A 22,222-nucleotide genomic window follows, 5' to 3' on the forward strand; every position below is an offset into this window, starting at 1 on the left:
ACATATTGAACAGGACCTCGATGAAAAAATCATGCAGCTGGACGAATCCGAATCCGAATAATCAAACACCTCATTTGACGGTGTATTGTATCCTAGGCCTCCACTCCGTACTCGGTGCGGTACTGTCTACGTGGTCCCTCTGCCTTGGCGGATGATCAAGTGGACCTCGGGAGGCTTCTGAAACATGATGATCCGCGGCTCGAAACTCATACAGTGACATTCATTTCCAGACCCTTCGGCTTCTCGCTTGACCCCGAGCTCCATGCCGATAAAAAGACAATAACATACAGTAGTAAAGTTGCATAATTTCCCTTATCTCAAGTTCTCCTACAGAGTGAGCTGGAAGCTCTGGGCCTCCTCATCCTCGTCGAAAGTCGGCAGTGATTCGAGTTCCTGGAAAGTCTCCTCCGGGGTGTCAAAGCATCCAGCAGCTTTGCAGCGAGTCCACATATCCGAGTCCAGCGGAGGCGGTCCGTACAGCTGCATGTAGGTTTCAGGAGACAAAGCCTCGGAGCTTGAGGTCTTTTGTGCCTCGGCATTCTTCTCTCGAATGGTGGACGAAACACTCCTACCCTTGGAATATCCAACAGTGGTATTGGAGTTGACGGCAGCAGCAGTGTTGCGCATGGAAGAGGGATTGGTCGGGGCTCTGGTCTGTCTCTTAGGCATGAGCAGGGACGATCCCAGTCCCAAACGTGGCTTAGGGGCCGGGGCCACCCGAGGAGCCGCAGTTGGCTGAGGTGCTGCAAGGGCAGCAGCTGCCTCGCGAGATCGAAGGGAAGAGATATTGCGACTGTGTCGGGTAGTAAAAGGTGCCTTCGAGCGCGTGGTCTGCGGCCCAGTTGCCTTTGCGGGCTCACTCTCGCCCGAGCCTTCGAAACTAACCCCCTCGAGTTGCTTCAGAATCATCTCATCCACCATCTTGTCACACTTGGCTGAATCCTCCTTGAACTTGCGTTGCTTCGCTGTTAGTCCATCACTGCCGACTTGCTGCTTGCCGTACACACTCTCCAAGCCCAAGGCCCTGTTTTTGGGTCGAAATTGAGGGAATGTTGTATCGTATGTTATGTCATCTGGAAGATCCGGGAGATCTATAGCTTGTCAGAAACACCCTTCTACACTGGCAGCTCCAATCATGACATACCTCTGGGCTTAGGGGGCATATATTCAATATCGGGAATATCATCAACAGTAGAGCCCCTGTGGACCTTGGGTTGGGCTTGGTGTACCACTGGAGCGGCCTTCTTTTTCTGGGCAGTCGACTGTCTTCTGTTTGTCTTGATTGTACCGAATGGAGCAGGCGTCTGGTTGTTCTTGGTTTTGAGATTGGTTGTTTTAGCACCCAGAGGAGGGCGGTTCTTCACTTTCAGTGCGCAATCAAGTCAGTTATAGTCCAATCAATTCCTTGAAGTGAAGTTCTCGTACCCATCGGAGTAACAAACGCGTCCTTGCCTGGCTTTCCATTCTCCTTGGCCTTGCCGGTGCCCTTTCCAAACACTATGGCATTGTTTTCATCGTTCAACGGTACCTTGAGCGGTCCTTTGCCTGGAGTCTTGGGTGCCAGCTGCTTGCTTTGATTCAAGGGCTTGGCGGCCGCGGCGGTCTGGTGGGTGTTTATCAAGTTCTCTTGGTCTCGAAGAGCCAACATGGCGGCGAGTTGAAGCTGAAGTTTCTCATGCACTATCTCGAAAAGATAAGTCGCGTCTGGTAGCGTGTAGAGTGGTCAAACGCCCGAACAAGTTCTAGATGCAGGTGTTGTCGAGTGGTTGCCCGTGGAGACGCGGCGATCCCGAGGCGGTGAGTGGCTGAAAGTCGAAGTGGAGTGACCGTACACAGCACTGTTGGTACACAGTAAGTACACGGTACTTTGGCTGTGGTGGATCTTGGGCCTAACGAGGCGGTACTGTCTACTTGTTCAGTCAGCCATTATTCCTCCCCTTCTCTCCCAAAACATCTCCCCAGACCATCATCCTCTCACCCCATCCACACTCGCCCGGTTTCTCGCTGAGCGAAAGCCTGATTGCTATTACTTTCACAAACACATATTACCTCCCCCCGTTTTTTTCAATAACCTCAAAATGGACAAGATTAAGGAGGTATGTTCCCAAGACCCCTGCTGGCGGGGTAGCTTGCAAACTGTCCACCAAAACTACCCAACCCCTCACCATGTGCATATGAGAAGATATGCATTATTCGAAATTTCTCACAAACGCCATACTGGTAATCCTGCTAATATGTCTTTAATCAGCGCATGGTCGCCCTCCGCGCCGAGGCCGATGAGGCTCACGAGCAGGTCGACGAGCTCAAGGCCAGAGTGAAGACGTTGGAACAGGAGAACCTGTCCAAGGAACAAGAGATCACATCCCTCAACCACCGCAACCAGCTGCTCGAGGAAGAGGTTGAGAAGGCCGAGGCCGCCCTGAAGGAGGCCAAGGATGCTGCCAGCCAGAGCCTCCAGCACGACACTCAGAACGAGGCCCTTCAGCGACGGGTGCAGCTCCTCGAGGAGGAGGCCGAGGAGAACGACAAGACTTTGAGGGAGACAAACGAGAAGTACGACCACCCATCGCTTCTGTTACAACGAGGTACTAACATTTGGGGTCAGGCTTCGCCAAACCGACATCAAGGCTGGTCACTACGAGCGGAAGGTGCAGGCACTTGAGGACCAACATGCCAAGCTCGAGCAAAGATACGAGGACGCAATCAAGGAACACAGCACTGTGAAGAAGGAGCTCGACGACCTTGCAGCCCAGATGGCCGACATCTAAGCTAGACCAAGCTGATTATGGGTGCAGGATGTTGGGAGACACTGGCTTGGATAAGATCTTCATTCGCCTCAGGATCGTCTTCTTCTTTATGCTGTGACTGTTTGTGTTGCTCTTTGCCTCGCCTTCGAGGGGAGACTGTGCTTCGATATCAATACTTTTACCATGAATGGTGCATCGGTGTCTTTGACATTTCCTACAATTTCATTGCTGTTTGGACATAGCGATACCGGTGCTCCGTAAATTGAGTAACAAAAACAATAGCTCCAAACCCATGAGTATATATACACATACTATGATATCATTTTTCTTGTTCAGCTCCCCGGCGTGCCTTGGCCTTGTTCGATTTGACAGAGCGTTGCTTTCGCGCCGTTGCTTTGCGCACATCCTTGCTCTCGTAACGGAAATTGCGCTTCTTCTTCCTGGCTATTCTCTCTCGCTTCGGCTTCTTGGACTTCTCATCGGCCACTGTGTCGGCAGCTGGATATTCTTTCTTTTCCTCGGCGTCCGACTCCTCTCCTCTCACAGACTTCAACAAGCCTTCGCGGGAGGGATCCATCTCCTCAACTGTGACTGTGGTGTATTTGTCCTCGTCGATATACTCGGCTTCGTAGTCCACGGCTGGCGGTTCTTCAATCCCATCCCATTCTTCCTCATTTTCATCTTCTGATTCGCTCTTTTCTCCGGCATTCTCCTTCATTTGCTTGAGTACTTTTGCATGTTCCTCCATTGCCCGTTTGAAGTCGGCTTGCCGCTCATCACGAAGCTAGACACATTAGTCGAGATTAATGGGTAAATACTGTGGATTAACGAACCTTTTTCCTGTCGGCCCTTTTCTCTTCTTTGTATCGCTTCTCGGCTGCCTCTTGTGCATGCTTTGCGCGCTGCAGCTTGCGCTTGTGGAATCCGGTCAACCATTCCTGGCGGTCCTCGGTATTGAAATTGATCTCCTCCACTTTGGGTTGAGCGACCTTGCGTCGTTTTTGGGGAGGGCCCATTGTGAATAGGAATTTAATCCGAAAAAATTGAACAAAAAGGTCAAGCCCTTCGTAGGTAGTTCTGTCAAAATTGTCAGGCTAAGAAAAAAAAAGTTGCAGCGAAAGCTAAGGCGGGCCGGGGCTGTCGACCGCCTCGGAGCCCAAGTCGGACACCTCCCGTTGGCAACATCATCAACTTGACCCCATCCAACAGCACAATGCGTCTGAGCAGGTTTGGGCTGGTCGCCCTTGGGGCTGCTGCTGTCAACGCTTTCCGCGATACTTCACCATTCTTCCTCGCCTCTACTTCTGAGTATGTTCCATTGGACCTCTCCAGCTGCAGCCAACTAACTGCTCGCCCTTAGTGTCCTGGCGAACTCCGCATACATCCAGACAGGAGCTTCTCTCTTCGATACCCTCTCATCCTCTCTCAGCACCTGCCCGTCGGATTATTATGTCGTCGTCTACCAACCCGGTGTGCACAGCACCGACTTCGCGTCGCGCAAGTCGGCGCCCCGCTTGGGTGCGAAGATGCTTGGCAAGGACAGCTCGATCCGGTCCAAGATGAGCGTTAACGAGGTCGCTGGCTTGGTGGAACCAAAGCATATTAAGAGCCTTCTGGAGGAGAAATGCAAGGCCCAGACTTCCACCATCGACGGTTCCTGTGAGTTGCAGTGGTGGCCAACAATGGACGTGGTCAGTCTACCACGAGCGTCATAGCTGACAACTATCTGTAGCCGGATCATATCCTTCTTCCTTTGAGAAGGGCCCCCGTATCATCGATATCGAATTCCCCATGCTTTCGCTTGGATCAGACCGTGCGCAGCAGCTCGCTGGCTTCGGTATGTACTGGTTGTACCAAAGCAGTTCATGATTACTGACTCGGCCAGATGGTCTCCTCTCCGATATCGTTGCTCAAATCCCCTCCTCTTCGAAGTATACTATTCTCTATCTTACTTCCCCGAGGGAGTTCCCCGAGACCGACTCCGTCATCTACGAGACCGAGGGAGATTCCTACCACGACTCCATTCACATGGAGCTTAAGCGTGACTACTCATCGCACGAAGGCTTGTCAGACAAGTCCACATCTCTTTTCGAGGAATATCAGTACTTCACTCCAGGTTTGTGCTTGTCTTCTCATCAAATCTAGGTTCAATTTTAACCACTCGGTAGGCATCTTCATGGGTCTGATGGCTACTTTCCTCTTCTTCGCGATCTTGTACATTGGCATCAATGCCCTCGGCAGCCTTCAGGTCCCCTATGCTGCATTCGAGAAGGATACCTCGGCTGCTGTGCAAAAGAAGTCGCAGTAATTGGAAGGAGTAGGTTGGAATACATTTCCATTGCTATATGCATTTGTGATCAGGGGCAATTCTCTCATATTTTTATGTATGATATATCATATTTCATTCCCAATCTGAACGTTAGCCCGATGTAATGCAATCCTTGCCTGTTGGTGTCTTTTAGTTCTTTTTTTGGAAACTGTCACCTGACAGTTCGGAGCCTAAGGCAAGCCGCTCCTTTAGCGTTGGCGTCGTTTGATTTCTCCCCAATTCTCGCTTATACGCATTCTCTCTTCGACATCCCTAGACGCTCGTTGTTCTCACTCGAAAGCCGTCATTCTTTTATGCAGGAAAGGTTCTGAAGGCTCTGCCTCATCTGGAAATCTTCTGACCGTGGATCCGCAACCTACGGGTTGAGTACAGCATCAGCCAGTCCCAAGGGAGACGAATCACAGTCGTTTTCGCAATCGGCATCAGCAATCCAAAAGCTGCCCTGGTGTCATTGATAACCTCACAGCAACATCTACTTCATCGCTGTCGAAGATCAGCGGGCTGCCCCGATTGACCCGCACCCTGTGGAGAAACAGTTGCTCAATTGTTTACGGCCGTCACCATGCGAGTTCTACCGCGAGGGCTTGGGAAAGCCCAGCCGTCGATGATTTTATTGCTGCTCCTGGTCATTGCCATCGCTGCTCAAGTGGCTGCGGTGCCTGCAGACAATACATCAACGGATACTACCGACGCCGCTAGGACCACCGACGATCCCTCCACCACTGATAGCACCAAGACCACCGCTGCTACGACAACCGAGACCTCATCTTCATCCACATCAACGTCAACCTCGGACAAAACTACTAGCACGACCTCCTCGTCGTCGACTAGGACAACCATGGATACAACCACCACCTCGTCGTCCGAAACCTCCACAACCTCCGACACGAGCACATCAACATCATCCGGCTCCACAACAACAACATCCGGCTCCACAACAACAACATCGTCAACATCATCCTCCTCCTCCACAACAGCCGCGGCGATCGTGACAGTCCCCCCGATAGCAAATGCCCCATACATGCAGGAGAGCGCAGCGCCAGAGGGCACAGTGTTCATCGCCGTCGGCGCGGCCCTTGGCCTAATCGGCCTGACCCTGCTCGCATGGCGCGCAATGATCGCATGGTCAGTAAACCGCTCAGTGCGTCGCGCAGCCATAATCCACGCCTCAGAATCCAAGCGTCTCCTCCGCGGCAGCAGAAAGAAGCGCTCAACCCCCTACACTGCAGCCCCAGCCGCCGACGTCTCCCTCGACAAACTCGGCGCTGCCACTCGCGCAAGCTACAAGCCCAACCGCATCCCAAGCTCGAACAGCGGTCTCTTCTTCTCGCCTACTGCTGGTGGTGGTCCCCACGGATCACATGCTAGTCTCAATGCGACGGGGAATACGGGGAATCGCGGTTCGACATACCTGCCTGCTGGGTACTATGCTGCTGCTGGCAGTTCTACCCCGGCTGCTGGCGCTGGTGAAGTACCGTATTCACCTGCAGCGGGTCTGTCGTCGCCTTCGCTGCCTCCTACTGGTGTCTATCATGATTCGCATAACCAGCGTCAGTCGTATGTGGGCGCTTCGACCAGTTCACTGAATCTTAACCAGGCTCCTCAGGGTCGTGCTCCTAGTGCCTACCTGGAGGACCTGTTTGAGAACCATGTGCCTTCTCACAACTCGGGGTCTGATCGTCGGTGATGCCCTTATCTGATATGCCGCTTTGATATGAAGGAATGAATTCGGCGAAATTTTTGTTCTTGAATTTATTTTAGGTTTCTTTTTTCTTTGCCAATAACTATACTCATATTTGTGTTTATTGTTTTTCTGCTGAGGTCTTTATTTGGCGTCTTACATACGGTTATTACTACTGGTTCCTATTGGAATAGCAAAACTCATACAATTTCATATAAGTTTGTTGCCTCTCAAGGATCTTCGTGTCGTTATACGGCCTTAGAGCAATAGAAGATCTCGCATACCTTGTCGATGACGTTATATGTTAATTTTGAAATGTGAAACCTATATATATCTGCTTGCGGGCCATTTACGTCCAATTGATGCGGTTTATAACCGACAGATAACTGTACTTGACCTCCTCTAACCCCTAAGCGACTGATTTCCCTATTCTAAACAGTAGACGTATGACCCTAATATATGATATCAAATGACAGGTCCCTCTACAAAAGACAATATTACGTTTCTCAAGTCATGTCTGCTTATATAACGCTGCATCACATCCATGGATAAGAACAAGAGAACATATATTCACTTTACAACATTCATCTCAACACGTTCATTTCATCATGCACAGGGTATAGGGTATCTACAAGATCAACAGAAAGCAAAAAAGCCGCCTAATCAATCCTCTTGTACAACTTAGCCTTGCTAGACGTAGAAGGGCCAGCACAGCAAGCGGCACGTTCTTCCTCAGGGTGAAGGGAAGACTTATTGAAAAGCTGAGAAGATTGTGGGACATCAAGGGCCGGGTTCTTAGTGAAGAATCCATCTGGCTTGAGCATGACGCTGATACGCTCCATTGGCATGACGGGGAAATCTTCAATACGGGGATTATGGGTTAAACCGAAGGCTGGTGGTTTTGTTAGCTATAATTGACCAAGGTGTGGGACCATGAAGAAAGGGGGTTGGTTTGCTTACTGTGCCATAAGACAACGTCCTCGTTTTCTACGTTATCCTTGCGCTGGATCCAGGTCTCAACGCCATCGGCGCGACGGCTCTGGTTTGTGAACTCGCCTGCGGCGTACAATTCATCGTCCTGGTACTTTGTGACCCAGATCGGCTTGGTAGCGAACTCCGCTCGACGGAAGCCGTGGGCGTTCTTGCTGACTAGAAGCATTTGGCTGGGGGCTGCCATGAGCTTGTATGCTACTGGCTTGTAGGTGATGGGGTTTGTGATGTTATCGTTGCGGATCTTGAAGACACGGTGACGATCCACGCTTGTGTTTGCTGTGCCTGCGGTTTTCATCACTGTCTGCTGGGAGGTATAGCCCACCAAGTAGGGGTTCTTCTCATCCTCTGGCATGGGAACGCTGTCCTCGTAGTAGATAGTGTTCTTGAATCCATCAATAGCAGGGTCGACCCGCAGTGAGAACATATGCTGGTGGAAGGGAGCCATAACTCCGGGGCCGACATTAGTTCCCCAAGGAACTGTTTGGCCGTTCTCGTTATCGAAGGGCACGGTGGACAGAATGCCGGTGGCGCGGACTTCCAATTCGACATTAGCAGCCTGGTCGAAGATATAGTTGAAGATGTATTCGTAATTGGCCACGGTGCAGATCATCTGCAGGACCAATTGGCGGTTGCGAACAACAGTAGCAGCACCGGAACGATAATTGGTGTGCTTGTGCTGCAGACCATTGTCCTGTTCGTGCATACAAATGACGTTCTTCAACTGCAACGGGTTGCCCTTCGCGTCGTTACGGTAACCATCAAAGTATTTGATGTGGCCTAGGCAATCACATCCTAGAGCCAACTGATTGGCATTCATACCGAAACCAGTGTCGCCGACATCGAAGGCCTGCTTGCGGTGATATGGGGCACGGGGATCTATGTTCATGTCAGTCAGATTTGTTGACAAACTTGAATGAAGGCTCTTGATGTTCCTTACCGCCATAGGGAACCGTCATCTCCGAGACCGCCAAGCGGTAGAAAAGGTTCCGGTTATCATATGTAACGTTGTAGATCACCAAACCTTCACGAGCGTTGAAACCAACTCTGAAGCGCCACTTCTGCCAGTAGACGGAGTTGCCATCCACAGAGTATGAAGGGCCTTCAGGCTGTTGCACAATATAAGGCTTGAGGTCGGTGCGGACCGGCGCATCCAAGAGATCGTGGGCGTATTGGACCGTCTTAACAGGCTTCCAAGGCTGGGTGGTGGTGGTCTCGAAATCAGCTCCCCCGGGGAGGTAGTCCATGCGGATCAATTCATGAGTAAGGCCGTCAAACACGGGGGAGAACTTGCAAGGCAGAGAGTAATGGTTGTTCTGGGGGTGGTCTGTTTCAACTAAGTACATGAAGCACTGGAATAGGCGTCGGTTCTCAGTATCGCTGTCTGTACCATACATCCAAGGGTCGTTGCAGACGGTGACACCTGCGGGTAGCTCCAGCTTCTCGATCTCGGCCAGAACAGCAGGATGCTTCATGCACATTTCTTCAATGGCTGCAATTTCGTCGACATCAATTGGTCCCTATAGAAGAAGACTGTCAGCTGGCCCCACACAAATTGGAGTAGGGCTCCACTTACCTGAACTTCCTTTGGAAGCTCCTTGGCATAGACGATTGTGCGCTTATCGGCATTCAGAATGGCTTTGTAGAATGCACCAGTGTCAAGACGGTGGAAGAGCACATAGAGAAGGCGTGCTGGAGGTGTAGGCAGGGGCCGCCGTAGACGTTCGGCTTCAATGTATGCGGTAACATCCTTCTTGATAGGTTCATTGACGTCGATGCGCTTGTAGCGTAGCTCAACGCCGGGGAATGTAGCCTCAAGGATGCGTACAGCAAGCTTGATCTCCTCGGGTGTGATAGGGTCGAATGGGTGAGGGCCGTGGTTGGTCACCATGTTGGCGGGTATCTCTTTGGAGATAGAAGTAGGAGTCTCGGGGGACTGACACTTTACAGGTCAGAAGATAGGGAGTAAAAGCAATGAGAAGTACGAAATATGAGGGGAAGAGCAGCCCCAATGGGATTTTAAATATCTCGTCGCAAAAGGCCCCGGAGCACCTTATCGCGTTACATAAGTCTGGCTTTGGCTGGACTTGCCTATTTGGGAAAGGATAAGACCGTTGGAGACGACCAGGATGCCTTGGCCTGGGGATATGGGGTACATTGTATGCGATAGTCTCACAGAGGCCATCGCAATTACAATTGTACTTATATGAATATCACAAATTGCACCTTCGCCATTCTCGCTGGAACGAACGTCAACAACGTGGGGAGTTTACGGTCACATGACCGTTGAATACAGGAACCGTGTCACGTGTGTGTGGGGGACGGCGCGAAATTATCCCGATATGGTTTAGCGTCTTAAGTGACTATCGATAACGATCAATGCAGAGCGCGTGCACTGACCGAATCTGTCCAATATCTGCGATTCTGTAAGTATGCCGCTAACAGTCAGAGCTCCATACTATCTGTGGAATCCTTGAGATGATGAATGCCTTTACGACTGGTCTGGTGCAATCTTCATCCTCATTTTCTCCTGGTCAGCCGATATCCGCTCCGAAGAATGGCAGAACACGGCAATCTGGCACAGCATGGACTCGTTCGGGATGTCTAACCTGCAAGAAACGACGGAAAGCTTGCGATAAGACTAAGCCGAGGTGCGTGTCTAGGCTTTTATCTCTAAGTTTTGTGACTAATTTGGTCAGTTGCAACAATTGCCTCAAGCAAGGCCGGACATGTGAGGGCTATGGCTCAATGTGGGTAGAGCCACTAGGTCCCTCGGCGCATGTATTCTCACAGAGTGAAACACCAAAGCGTCGTCGAAGGTTCATTGCGTCCTCACCGCCCCAACTGCCTTCGCCTGCACAGTCGCCGTCCTCAGATGTATTGCTTGAGACCCGTTCATCGCCTGGCACGGTGGATTCTTTGGCTTGGTCTACCCCATCATCACCACTGGAATATCAACTAGTTGGAACGGATGATAACTCTGTTCATGATGCAGAAGAGCAAAGTCCAGACCAGAGCCTGGATCTGCATAACCCCGTGGCAGTGATCCCCCGGCCTCAAGGATTCATCAACCATCTCTCCACTCACGAAACTCACTATCTCCAATATCACATGGAGCAAGGGTCCCGGCTACTAGCAAACCTAGAGAGCGGTGACAACCCTTTGCGGTCATTGTTGATTCCAATGGCAATGTCATCCCCTCTGCTGATGAAAGCCGTCTGTGCCGTCTCCGCCCTCCACCTAGCGAACCGATCCCAAGGCTTCGGTGCACACACAGCTGCGGTAAACTACTACAGCGGGACGCTTAATGGTCTCCGATCAGCACTGATCAAATGTCCAACCGAGGTTTTCCCCGACGATGCTCTACTAGCAGTGGGTCTACTCTGCAAATACGAGATCGTACGTGGCAGCATTAAGCAGTGGGTTGTTCACCTTAATGCATTGCAACGCTTGATCGTCTCCCGTGGAGGCTTTGCCTCGATGGATCGAGCCGCGGCCGAGTTCCTACGTGGACTGTAGGTGTTTGACTCTGCAACCCATATCAGCAAATGCTGACAAAGTCTAGATTTGTCTATGCCTATAACATGGCCAAGATCAGTAATCGAAACTGCAACACTGCTATTGACGTCACTGTAAATAGTGACATCGGCGTCCCAAAATTGGATATCTACATCGGCTACACCGAAGAGATCCTCAAACTATGCGCACGTATTGCAGAGCTACCCTCTTTAAAAGATGATGCCTTGGCTCTTCGTCTCAGCGTCGCGACTATGTATGTCCTTCTTTGTCTAAAAGTCAACATCCGACGCACTAACCATTATTTACCAGAAATGAGTCCCTCCTCACATGGTCTCATACTTCAACTCCTTATATAATCCCGCGAGGCACATCACCAGCAACCCTAACACGCCTTCAACTGGTAGCCGAATGTTTCCGCGATGCAGGCTTCGTCTACCTCTACTCAATCATGGAACGAATCGACAGAGACCATCTAAATACCACCGTCACCACAACGCCCAATAACACCATTAATCCCCAATCACTCGAAACACGATCACTATCAGCACAGGATTGGCTCCCTTTAATCTCTACACCCAAATCCCTCGCCGTATACCGCTGCCTCTCCCGCGTGGAGACCTTCCCACTAGATGACCACTGCGAATACTCAGCGCTCACATTCCCGCTTTTCATCTCAGGCTGTGAGAGCGAGAATATAGCAGATCGAGAGGTCGTACTTCGGTCGTTGGGAAAACTACAAGATAATTTTGGGATTGGCAATGTCCGGCGCGCGAAAGATTTATTAGGGATATTGTGGGCGAGACGGGATGCTGATCGTGACGCTGAAGTTGCTGGGCTTGGTAATCTCCGAAAGGTGCATTGGTTGGATGTTGTTGAGGAATTGGGGTGGGAGCTTATTCTTGCATAGATGCCATTTTGGCTTTGGCTCTTTCTTGTTATTTGTCATGTTGTTATGTTTGTACTTTTATATTTTGAGATTGCATTAGAGTCGGGAGGATATAGGTTTTATGTCTGATGTCTGATGTTTGATGTCTGCATGAGTGACACGAAACCCCATATGTTATGAATGATTTCCACGAGCAATAAGGATACACAAATTCCGAAATAAAGAAGAGGGTACCAAAGTAAATATGTTGAGAAGGTTGGCAGAGGTTTTAGGTTGTAAGCGCCCAAGACAGGGGAACGACGACAATTAGATATTTCATGATAGAGGGGAAAACGCAAACAAGCGATCAACATCAACTCAATCCCATATTTAGGTCATCGCTGAGTCCCCATTCTCTCTCTGCTCGCTCCGTCCCATCCGCAGCCCGGGTTGACCACTTATCAAGATGGTCCTGCGAATTGGCCATTTCCTTTTCACGTAAGCTGGCGCTGTCACTTGTCGCCACGCTTCCTTCGCGGGCATGATATTGAGACGATTTGCGCGAGTTTTGGATGCTGATAGGTCGCGAGGGGCCTGGGCCATCAACAGCGCCGGAGACGTTTGAGCCCGAGGCACGGCCGCTGTCAATGGGAGAAGCGAGTTGGTCTTTCTCCTTTTCCTTGCTGTTGCTGAACCAGCGTCGGCGACGGGACTTGGAGGCAGTGGATGGGGCAGTGCTCTTGGTGTCGGCATCTTCATCGAACCCTTGTTGCGTCTCCTTTTCCAGGGCTTGGGTGAGTCCGGAGATTGTCTCTTCGGAGGTGTTCTCTGTGCCTGATGGTGATAACTCGGCTAACTCGGCGTCACGGTACCACTTGCGTCGGCGAGTGTAGCGGTCCCATCCGTCTTGACCGCGGCGACCATCGTTCCACTTGAAGACTGTTAGAGCGTTCAATAGCAAGACTGAGGTAGGATCAACAAACCTTGTTATCATAGTATATCCATCCCTCGCCGGTGGCACCCTTCGATTCGGACTTTGAATTGAAGAAGTCCGCTCCCTCGACGCGCCAATCACTCCCCTCAACCCAACGCCATTTGGCATCACCCGTTTTAACATCCGGCAATTCAAATGTATCTTTAGGAGGAACTGCGTTCATATGTTCGTCCGTCCAAGGAGCACGTTCGGACGGGAACAACGAGTAGGTCCATCCAATACCTAGCCAGCGGCGCTGGTTCTCATAGACAACAAATGTGAATCGTACAGTCGAGTTATTCCCGCGCCTCCGAGTAGAGATGTTCAGGCCCGGGCTTTGGCCTTGGGCTTGAGCCTGGGCCTTTGGTGCACTGCTTGGGGTGTCGGCCACTGAAAGTCCCGTGGCCGCGGCACAGAGTCGACGCACGGTCCGTGACCGCCACAGAATGACACGCGAGACTCTCGCGGGCCGAGAATGATAAGTCAAAACGATAGTGCCGACAGCCATGATGACACGGCGGGTGGTTATTAAATAGAATGGCGGGAGAGTCATAAGGATCCATACAGGAGTTACCAAAAGGATGCGAATGAAAAGAGCCGTCAGTGCAGGCTTCGTCGTCGCCGATGTGGGCGTACGCTGGGTTGATAGGAAATCGGTGAGGTCGAGCAGAGGCTCGAGGAGTATATTGCATCTGGTTGTGAAGATGCGGAGAGTTTCAACAATTTCGTCCAAACTCTTTTGGTGGCGAGTTGAGTCCTGGGAGACCTTCCTCTGGTGCTTTTCACCCGTTGATATAGTTGACGACAAAGGCGAGTAGCGGCGCCCATACATGCCGAGGATCAACGCGACCACAACCAGGATCGGACCTGCCCAAAGAATGATGGCATCACTGTAGAGCACCACCGTCCAGAAGATGGCCACGAGCAGGAAGCTCTGCCATGGGTCTCCAGAGGTCCATGTCAAAAGACCAGCGAGTTTATTCAGGGGAAGAAGGTATGGGTGTGAGTAGGCCAGGGCCCGCGTGATGGCCGGTGGTGTGGCCACCAACAAGGGAGATTTGCGATGCACGATGACGCTGGAACGCTGGCGCGATGTCAGAGCTGAGCCGGTGATCGTAGAAGGAGAAAAAGCAGCGACCGTCGGCGGTTGGGAATCCGACTGGCCTTGCTCCGGCGCATGCGATGGGGGTGCCATGGAATCTATCCACGGAAGATCGTCTGTCTAGCATCAGTGACTGTGCACAGCGTTGAGGGATGAAAACATACCTAGAGCTGCCATCCAATTATGGACACGTCATGGAGTGATAATCAGCTCATCCTCTGGGCGGATGAGAGGTTTTATGTTTATGAGTTCATGGCTGTTCGGTCCAAGAAGATCTGCGGGGAGAAGATGGGCATGTGACTCTCGGTACTTGGTGTGAACGAGTTACTATAGTTGTTGATAGAAAATGAATGAAATGACTATATTGGTATATTAGTTTATTCTATTATAATAAACAAATGATTCTAACTAACAAGTCCAACTATGATGTCTCTGTTGTCCCTGTATATAGACGCCTGTAGCTCTCTTCCGACGCTAAATTCCGCAGCCGAAATTTTCCCTTCTCTTCTCTCCTTCACCTCCACACCCTGTCTACCACGGCACTTCATATCCTGTCGACATGGTAAGTCTGTCAATTCATTGGCTTTGGATTCAAAAAAAAAAAAAGAAACAACAAACTAACCATATTCCTGTTAGGCTCACCGCATCGTCTCCCAAGTCGTGGTAACCGGAGCCCGCGTCTTCGGCCGCGCCTTCGCCGAAGCCTACAAGCAAGCCCAAGCATCTGGCAAATACGCTGCCCAGAAGAAGGCATCTGGTGGTTCTCTCACCACCTCCAGCCTCACCCTCGATGAAGCCTGCAAGATCCTGAACGTAAAGCCCCCAGCCAGTGGCGAACACAACCTTGAACATGTTATGGGCCGATTCAAGAAGCTCTTCGACCTGAACAACCCCGAGAAGGGCGGCAGCTTCTACCTGCAGAGCAAGATCCTGCGAGCACGCGAGCGCTTAGAGATGGAGTTCCGCGAGGCCGAACGCAAAGTCGCGCACGACAAGGAATTGAAGGAAGGCTGGAACCCCAAGGTCTACAAGGACAAATGAAGAGGATATCCACTGTGTTCCATCCGCTCCCTGTTCACCTGGGAGCTCCCTCCTTACTTGCGACAGAAGTCTCCGAATGGCTTTTCTCTTTGATCTGCTCGTCTTTCTCGATTTGGCATAGCATGGCGTTTGGGTTACCGTTGGAGAAAGACGCTTGAGTTTCTAGACTGGGTCTTTCTCTTCATCTTGATGTCCAACCTCTCGGACATCACATCTGGTCGGAAATGGAGTTATACCTTCAGATCCGATCCTTTCGACCTCGTGGTCTGTGTATATCATCTGTGTCTTCTACCCCCTTCTCCACTCTCACCCGGAAAGGATGTACAATAGCTATATACTTGCATTCAACTTGTTTAATTTTCGATTGTCCGGTCTAAACTGTTGTTTCTTCGTACTTTTGTTTTCAGCACAGACTCGGCTCTTTTTTTGCCACCGCCGTCCAACACTGCATATCACCACGGAGTAACCTTCGTAGACTACATGCCATCAGGACCTCGAACAAAAATGGGTTATTTCACTTGATCGAAGATATTCGATGACCAATCGGGTCGTGGCCACTCATCCCGATATAAGGGGATCGCGATCCCGGCCATGGCGCCATCCGGAGCGGAGACCGGGTTACTTTTTTTTTTTTTTTCACCTGAGAGAGGCTTAGCCCCCAGATACCACTTATTCCCCGGATACTCCGAGATACATAAGACTCTAGTGCCAGATCTCAATCGCTGTTGACCTCACATTACCCGAGAAGAAAAGAAAATGCGTCCCTCCACCCCACTGTCGGCGGATCTCCCGCCACTGATAATGGGTACGGCAACCTTCAACTCCCAATACAACGCCGACCCCTTCGCCCTCCCCACAACAGAATTAGTACAGCGAGCACTAAGCAACGGCATCCGTGCCTTCGACACATCACCCTACTATGGCCCCGCCGAAGAACTACTCGGCCGCGCACTCGCCACCGAAACAGTCCAAGCCAACTTCCCGCGCCAGACATACAAACTCCTCACAAAGGTCGGCCGCGTAGCAGGCGCATCATTTGACTACTCCCCATCATGGGTCAGACACAGTGTGCGCCGTAGTTTGCACCGGCTTCACACAGACTATCTCGACGTGGTATACTGCCACGACGCGGAATTTGTGACACCCGCCGAAGTCCTAACTGCCGTACGGGAACTGCGCCGTCTCCGCGATGAAGAGGGCGTACTTCATTACGTTGGTATCTCCGGCTACCCGGTTGACACATTGAGCGAATTGGCGGAAATGATTCTACGGGAGACCGGCGAGCCATTGGATATCGTGATGTCCTATGCCAATTTCACGCTACAGAATACGAGATTACAATCGCGCGCTTTGCCGCGGCTTCTAGCTGCAGGCGTCGATGTCGTTCCTAATGCCTCGCCGTTGGGAATGGGTCTGCTCCGTCGTGACGGTGTGCCTATTGGTTCAATGGGCGATTTCCATCCTGCGCCGAATGGCTTGCGCAGTGCCATCCATAGTGCCGCGGAATATGCATCAAGTCATGGCGAGAAACTCGAAGTCGTTGCGATTCGGTTCGCGCTAGAGTCATGGCTTCGTATTGGTGCGCGGGCTGGTGGTCTTGGCGCACCACTTGCGCGCGCTGCAGATGCCGACCCTGGATTCTTGTCAGTGACTAATATTGGGACTGGGAAGAGGCTAGGTGTCAGTGTTATGGGCGTGAGCAATATCGCCGAGCTGGATGAGACTCTGCGTGTGTGGCATAGTATCGTTGATGGACTGGAGAAGTGGACTGATGATGATGACGGCTCGTATTTCAATACTAAGGTCGAATCTGCCGGTTATTCTACTCCTAGCCTGGATGTTCCCGCCGGTGTTGCCTCCAATCCCAGCATTCTTACGCCACAGGAGGGTCTCATTACTGACCGGGCCTGGTCTCATGCGCGCGGTGCGCACATCTTGCAACTGGCTCGGGAAATTCGCGATGTCCTGGGTACAGAGTGGGTTGACTATGTCTGGGATAGTCCCTCGCCAGACTTTGTGAACTCGTTATCTGAGGAGCATGTTGCCACTGTGCAGAAGATTGAGGCGGAAGAAAGAACAGGAGAGAAGACGAATTTATCTTCGTCTGATGGAGCTGGGAGGGATCCTATGCTGACTCCACCTTTAGAGGCGGAGAAGCAGCTTGCATAGATTTACTGTATTGGGAGAGCTTCTGCATTTGTGGATTATGTTTATTTCGGAAATTGTACATAAACTGGATAAGACGGTGTGATGTTGAATGACAAACCACTCCAGCCTTGATCCAGCAACCAAATGAATGTTAGCAACTATTGCTCGAAAACCAGTCACCAAAGTCTCCAGGGATTGCAAGTGCGCATAGACATACAAGAGGTGAGTATTTCAAAACATCACCTAAAGATGCAGTAAACACCAACGTCGACTACATTGACATTCTCAGCTCACCCAGTCCCACACTGAATGCTCTGATCCTCTGATCCTCTCTCAGATATCGCATATAGCGCTCTCTGAATGAGAAGGAAGGCACGGAGCAGGGAGGGAGGGGGTAAGCAAGAAGAGTAAACACCAACGAGGATGAAACTGCATGGGAGGGCAGATCCACGATAGATGGCGTGTTCCATTGAAAATCACTAACAGCATCCCAAGCGAGGAATGTAAAGTTCTGAGTCAACTAGTGTTCGTAGATCTTTCCAAAAACCGGCGATGGATCGGCTCGAACAGGCGACACAGTCTTGTCAGGAAGCCATCATTTGTCCAAAAGAATCAAAGCCTGGCTTTGTGTTCCGAAAAGTGCAAGTCGAGACCCAGGATTAAAGGCTGGGAAGGGGAAAAAGGAACCGGATTCGCGAGATAAACCTAAAAAGTGAGTGAATTTGTTTCTCTTGCGCCATATGGGGCTCGAAGTAGAATCCCTATTTCCATTTCCCAGTTGTTGCTTCTCTTCACCGAGGCGGGAGGCAACACGCTGATCGAAACCACATAAGAAAAATACCTCCAATCCTTCCACTGCGCCACTGCCATATGCTCCTTATTCATCCCCAGGGCAAATCACCGAACCGATCGAAGCAAGGGGTATCATCATACAGAAAACGATAATCGAAGAAAACAGGCAAATGAAAGTCGTTGCGGGCGTCGGTAATAAGCTCAAGCGTCATCCATCACCATCTTCCATGCCTCCTCCGACTCCACTTGGTCTTTGAGTTCCTTCTCACGAGCATCGAGGTCTTTCTCCATCTCCTCGTTGGTCTCGTAGCCTGCGTAACGGCGAGCCTGTCGGGCGCTCAGCGTGTTTGGAACCTTCTTCAGTTCTGGCCTCAGTCTCTTCAGCCGAGCAGCACGCTCCTGGCAAACCGCACGCCTGACTTCGCCCTTTCGGGACTTGGTTGACTTTGTCTCTCCGGAAGGCTCATCGGAAGAGATATCTTCCGCCTCTGATCGGGTGCCCGCCGACTTTGCTTTTTCTCGCTTTTCGTTCTGGCTAGTTTTCTGGGTTGGTTGGACTGGCTGACGAAGCTGGGCTGAAGACGAGGAAGGACCTGGTGGCGGACCGGGAGGCAGTGGAGGAGGAGAAGCTCCATCTTCAGGATGGGGGCCTGGCGGCGGCGGGGGTGGTGTCCTGTAGCGTGCGAATCTCGCTTCCGTCATGAATACGTTTTGGAGTTGCAAGCGCTGTTCAATGTATTCATCAAAGTTAGCCGCAATGATAGGCCCCAGGATGCTCGATCTGTGATCTTCATAAAACGCGAGTTGTTCGATGCGATTTTGGAGGGTAGTGTGGGCTCTTGAGAAGGTTCTGAGGATCAGGTTAATCTCCTTCGTACCACCTGAGATGTCGTTGTCTTGGTTATTGGGGTCCTCAATAGTGAGACGATCGGGATTTCCAAAGTAAACCTTGTTGAAATATCCCGGGGGGTTCATCCGAATGCCTTGGGTTTCATAGCGGTACTGCTTTCCGTAAAAATTGAAAAAGTCCATGAGGATATTTCCCAGGTTCGGCTGTGAGTGACCCTGAGGCGTGTGCTGGAGAAGACTTGTTACCAAGCAAGTGATGGAGAAACCTCCCAGTCCACCGGTCGGGACTTCATTGAGACCACGAATCAGCAAGAACTGCTTGATGACGGACAGAATAATTGGCATTGCAGGGTATTGGGCTTTCCACTTCTTGAATGTCTCATTGGCAATCAAACCGCTGTCATTGTCGAAAGACAAATCTACGCGGAGCCCAGTGAGCTTGTCGACAAACTTGAGGATTGGCACGCGAGCTCCGGCAATGCATTCGATCGAGTTAGGAACTGCAATGTTGGTGTTCTTCACGAAGGCGGAAAATGCATAGATCTGTCCCCTTTTCTCTCCGAAGGTTCGAACTCCTGTGCGGATGAATGTGTTGGAGAGAAGAACAAGATCAACATCAGCAGTTGGAAGATAGAGACCAGAAGCATAGGAACCAAAGGGACGGATTGAAATGTTGCTGTATCGCTGCCGGAATGCAGTCTCCAGTCGGTTGATAAGATCTGCTCGTACGATGTCCTCAAACTCCAGCGGCTTGGCCCAATGGTAGAAACTCAAAATCTCGTTATGTAGCCTGAGTAAATTGTAAGCAGTGTGATAGAGAACGAAACAAGGATATTACTAACTGAGTGCCCACGTTGAGTGACTCGGGGTGATCGGGCTGCTCAAGCCATGGCGTGCCGGTCTCGTTTGGTAGCGGTCGCCATTGATCGACAACTGAACCATCGGAGTTGAACCGGCTGGCAGGCTTACCCGTCTTTCTCGAGTAGCCTTTAATCTCGTCGTCACGGGTTCGCTTGCGGCTAGCAATGGACGGGTCGAGGCCTTCCATAGCCTTGGGACCCCTCGGGGCACCCTCTGGCGCGTTATCCTGAGGCTCCGGCTCGTTAGCCATTCCGAGGGAGATGAAGTCTTGGTTATCGGTAACGGCGTCGGTCTTCTCGGACTTGGCTGCGTTGTCAAGTCGCGCTTTGCGGATCAGCTTGACGAAGTCGATCTTGGGTGTTTTGCTTTCATCCGGTGGGGGTAGCGACGTGTAAGGATCGGGGTTGGACCATTTAGGAGCAGTAGGCAGGGGGGCAACAGGTCGCGTAACGTCGCTGTCGCCGGGCCCATCAAAACCTAGTGCGCGTTTCTTGCGTGGACGCTGCTCGTCGTCAGAGTCAGATGTGTCCATGTCGACTTCCTCGCTATCGCTCAAAGCCGACAGCGACGCAAACTTTGGTTCTGATTTGGTTTCCCCTTGCAACTGCTCCGGTGTGCTTTCCCTCTTAGTGGACAACAGTGGCCGCTCAGCTGTTGGTGGTTTCGGTGCGCGGAACGTGAACTCATGTCGCGGGTTTGGGCGTGATCCACGGTAGTTAGAGTTTCCTCTAAATTGGAATGGAGGCATCTTGAATACCTGCACTCACGCAAGAACAAATTGGTGCGAAATGACAACGAAGCGAGCTTGAAGCGGACACGAAAAAAATGATTGACCAACAATTTTGCCATCTATCGGTGAGGGCGGTGTCGGGCCTGCATATCTCCGCATATTATCTACATGTACCGAATAGGCATCATTCTTCAACAGAGATACTTAGCAATTACGACGTATACACTTGCCAATAGTCTTGTGTGTAGATGTGTCTTCCTTCTATGTCCATTCGTGCCAAGATCGACTCTCGTCTCCCACTTCTCGTTACAAAAAGTCCGGATTACTCCGTACCAAACGAGTCTGCAATTATTTATAGAATATGATATACACGCCTCCATCCAAATTTCAAAAAGTACGTCAGTTCGATCGCTGCCTGGAGAACAAGCCCAAAATGCCACAAGTAGACAGCAAAGCTCATATCCCTGAATCCTCTTCCCGTATCTGACATGAGCATTCTGCATGATCAACCGCTCGCCAGCCCTTTGTCTCTCCCATCTGAGTACGCTTTGAGGCCCTCCTCCAACCGGCGCAGTAAATCAGGCTGCACTGCCAACTCCGCAAAACTGACCCGACCCGTCGCCCATTCCAACCAGTCCTCTGCTCGAGAGCCATTTGCCCTGAGCAAGCCAACACTCACATCAATCAATAAGGGACGTTCTTCACAATGCCAGTAGACCGTAGCACCACAGCAGCGACAGAACTCCCTATATACCCCAGGTGAGCTATTATGTCTCTGCATGGTGCCTCGGTCGAATGCCAGTGGCGAACCGTCTGCATTGAAGATATTGGATTTCGGTATAAAAGCCCAGGTCTGTATGGGAAAGCCACAGCTAAGTCGACAGGTGGTGCAAGTGCAAGTTCCCGCTAGATATCTTGTATGTCCATTTTTCTCTCGTAGCCACCACTTGATATCATCTGGATTTGATGAGGAACTTGAATGGTATGGGACCAAGAGGTCTGACCATGGTGAAGATGCTTGTGAAGATGATGCATTTGGTGGGGTGATAAAAAATTGGATTCCTCCACATAGGCAACGGGCTTGCAATTTGAATCTCTCCGCTGGTTCGTTTTCGATGGGGTTCACTGATTCTTGGCTTGGGGTATGCTGGATGTTTGAACTGTCATATGCATGAAGCCGACAGTTTGCGACAGTAGACTTTGTTCCAGCAAGAAATGTGCTAAGTCCACCATCTCCACAGTCACCTTCTTTCCAGTGCTCAATAGTTCGGACTGCGGGGCTGTCTTTTGCTGCTAATAACCCCGAGGCTACAAGAAACTGACCGTCGGGCTGGCAGTGCGCAAAGACGTGCGCACCGCAGTTCTTACAGAAGAAATAGCTCACATCTTCGGACTGTTGGTATTTCTGGAGCCCATCCAAGACTGGTTCATGCCGAAGGAGATAGTATGAGGAACAAAGCTGCCCGGTCACCGCGCGACAGTTGTTGCAATGACACAGTTGGAGTTGAGTATGATCTGTGTTAGAATCTAGGTCAACTAATAATGATATGCCTCCACATAGACAAGCGACCGAGGTAGACATCGAGAGTTAGTGA

The 22,222-nt window shown here is 51.0% G+C and overlaps 10 protein-coding genes across 10 annotated transcripts; 5 read left to right on the plus strand and 5 right to left on the minus strand.

The window, feature by feature from the left end:
* Positions 1 to 327: 327 nt before the first annotated feature.
* PENARI_c010G05372 (uncharacterized protein) lies at positions 328 to 1,648 on the minus strand (the record flags this gene model as incomplete). The annotated part of the gene is made up of 3 exons (XM_022632246.1): positions 328 to 1,091; positions 1,145 to 1,363; positions 1,426 to 1,648. The coding sequence occupies 3 exons, from the start codon at positions 1,646 to 1,648 to the stop codon at positions 328 to 330; spliced, it is 1,206 nt and encodes a 401-aa protein (XP_022487833.1).
* Positions 1,649 to 2,078: 430 nt separating this feature from the next.
* On the plus strand, positions 2,079 to 2,768 carry PENARI_c010G00462 (tropomyosin; the record flags this gene model as incomplete). The annotated part of the gene is made up of 3 exons (XM_022632102.1): positions 2,079 to 2,096; positions 2,249 to 2,553; positions 2,606 to 2,768. The coding sequence occupies 3 exons, from the start codon at positions 2,079 to 2,081 to the stop codon at positions 2,766 to 2,768; spliced, it is 486 nt and encodes a 161-aa protein (XP_022487951.1).
* A 298-nt stretch (positions 2,769 to 3,066) lies between these two features.
* On the minus strand, positions 3,067 to 3,763 carry PENARI_c010G07225 (rRNA-processing protein RRP17; the record flags this gene model as incomplete). Its single annotated transcript, XM_022632288.1, has 2 exons — positions 3,067 to 3,531; positions 3,581 to 3,763. The coding sequence occupies 2 exons, from the start codon at positions 3,761 to 3,763 to the stop codon at positions 3,067 to 3,069; spliced, it is 648 nt and encodes a 215-aa protein (XP_022488030.1).
* Positions 3,764 to 3,960: 197 nt separating this feature from the next.
* Positions 3,961 to 5,055, plus strand: PENARI_c010G09776 (Ac45/VOA1 transmembrane domain-containing protein; the record flags this gene model as incomplete). Its single annotated transcript, XM_022632374.1, has 5 exons — positions 3,961 to 4,055; positions 4,108 to 4,406; positions 4,480 to 4,584; positions 4,633 to 4,863; positions 4,916 to 5,055. The coding sequence occupies 5 exons, from the start codon at positions 3,961 to 3,963 to the stop codon at positions 5,053 to 5,055; spliced, it is 870 nt and encodes a 289-aa protein (XP_022487801.1).
* A 583-nt stretch (positions 5,056 to 5,638) lies between these two features.
* Positions 5,639 to 6,763, plus strand: PENARI_c010G05754 (uncharacterized protein; the record flags this gene model as incomplete). The annotated part of the gene is made up of 1 exon (XM_022632262.1): positions 5,639 to 6,763. The coding sequence occupies one exon, from the start codon at positions 5,639 to 5,641 to the stop codon at positions 6,761 to 6,763; it is 1,125 nt and encodes a 374-aa protein (XP_022487930.1).
* Positions 6,764 to 7,416: 653 nt separating this feature from the next.
* On the minus strand, positions 7,417 to 9,638 carry PENARI_c010G12383 (uncharacterized protein; the record flags this gene model as incomplete). Its single annotated transcript, XM_022632456.1, has 4 exons — positions 7,417 to 7,649; positions 7,718 to 8,626; positions 8,688 to 9,267; positions 9,324 to 9,638. The coding sequence occupies 4 exons, from the start codon at positions 9,636 to 9,638 to the stop codon at positions 7,417 to 7,419; spliced, it is 2,037 nt and encodes a 678-aa protein (XP_022487802.1).
* Positions 9,639 to 10,495: 857 nt separating this feature from the next.
* On the plus strand, positions 10,496 to 12,173 carry PENARI_c010G07959 (fungal specific transcription factor domain-containing protein; the record flags this gene model as incomplete). Its single annotated transcript, XM_022632317.1, has 3 exons — positions 10,496 to 11,262; positions 11,313 to 11,519; positions 11,576 to 12,173. The coding sequence occupies 3 exons, from the start codon at positions 10,496 to 10,498 to the stop codon at positions 12,171 to 12,173; spliced, it is 1,572 nt and encodes a 523-aa protein (XP_022487952.1).
* A 331-nt stretch (positions 12,174 to 12,504) lies between these two features.
* Positions 12,505 to 14,299, minus strand: PENARI_c010G09057 (PEX28-32 family peroxisomal membrane protein; the record flags this gene model as incomplete). The annotated part of the gene is made up of 2 exons (XM_022632353.1): positions 12,505 to 13,062; positions 13,115 to 14,299. The coding sequence occupies 2 exons, from the start codon at positions 14,297 to 14,299 to the stop codon at positions 12,505 to 12,507; spliced, it is 1,743 nt and encodes a 580-aa protein (XP_022487918.1).
* Positions 14,300 to 16,048: 1,749 nt separating this feature from the next.
* PENARI_c010G07356 (D-arabinose 1-dehydrogenase (NAD(P)(+)) ARA2) lies at positions 16,049 to 17,416 on the plus strand (the record flags this gene model as incomplete). Its single annotated transcript, XM_022632295.1, has 1 exon — positions 16,049 to 17,416. The coding sequence occupies one exon, from the start codon at positions 16,049 to 16,051 to the stop codon at positions 17,414 to 17,416; it is 1,368 nt and encodes a 455-aa protein (XP_022487881.1).
* Positions 17,417 to 18,388: 972 nt separating this feature from the next.
* On the minus strand, positions 18,389 to 20,645 carry PENARI_c010G01687 (putative topoisomerase family protein TRF4; the record flags this gene model as incomplete). The annotated part of the gene is made up of 2 exons (XM_022632136.1): positions 18,389 to 19,826; positions 19,879 to 20,645. 2 exons carry the CDS (start codon positions 20,643 to 20,645, stop codon positions 18,389 to 18,391), a joined length of 2,205 nt encoding a protein of 734 aa, XP_022487816.1.
* Between the last annotated feature and the right edge of the window lie 1,577 nt (positions 20,646 to 22,222).

This window comes from Penicillium arizonense (assembly GCF_001773325.1).
Source record: "Penicillium arizonense strain CBS 141311 chromosome Unknown PENARI_contig010, whole genome shotgun sequence".
Taxonomy (NCBI): Eukaryota; Fungi; Ascomycota; class Eurotiomycetes; order Eurotiales; family Aspergillaceae; genus Penicillium; species Penicillium arizonense.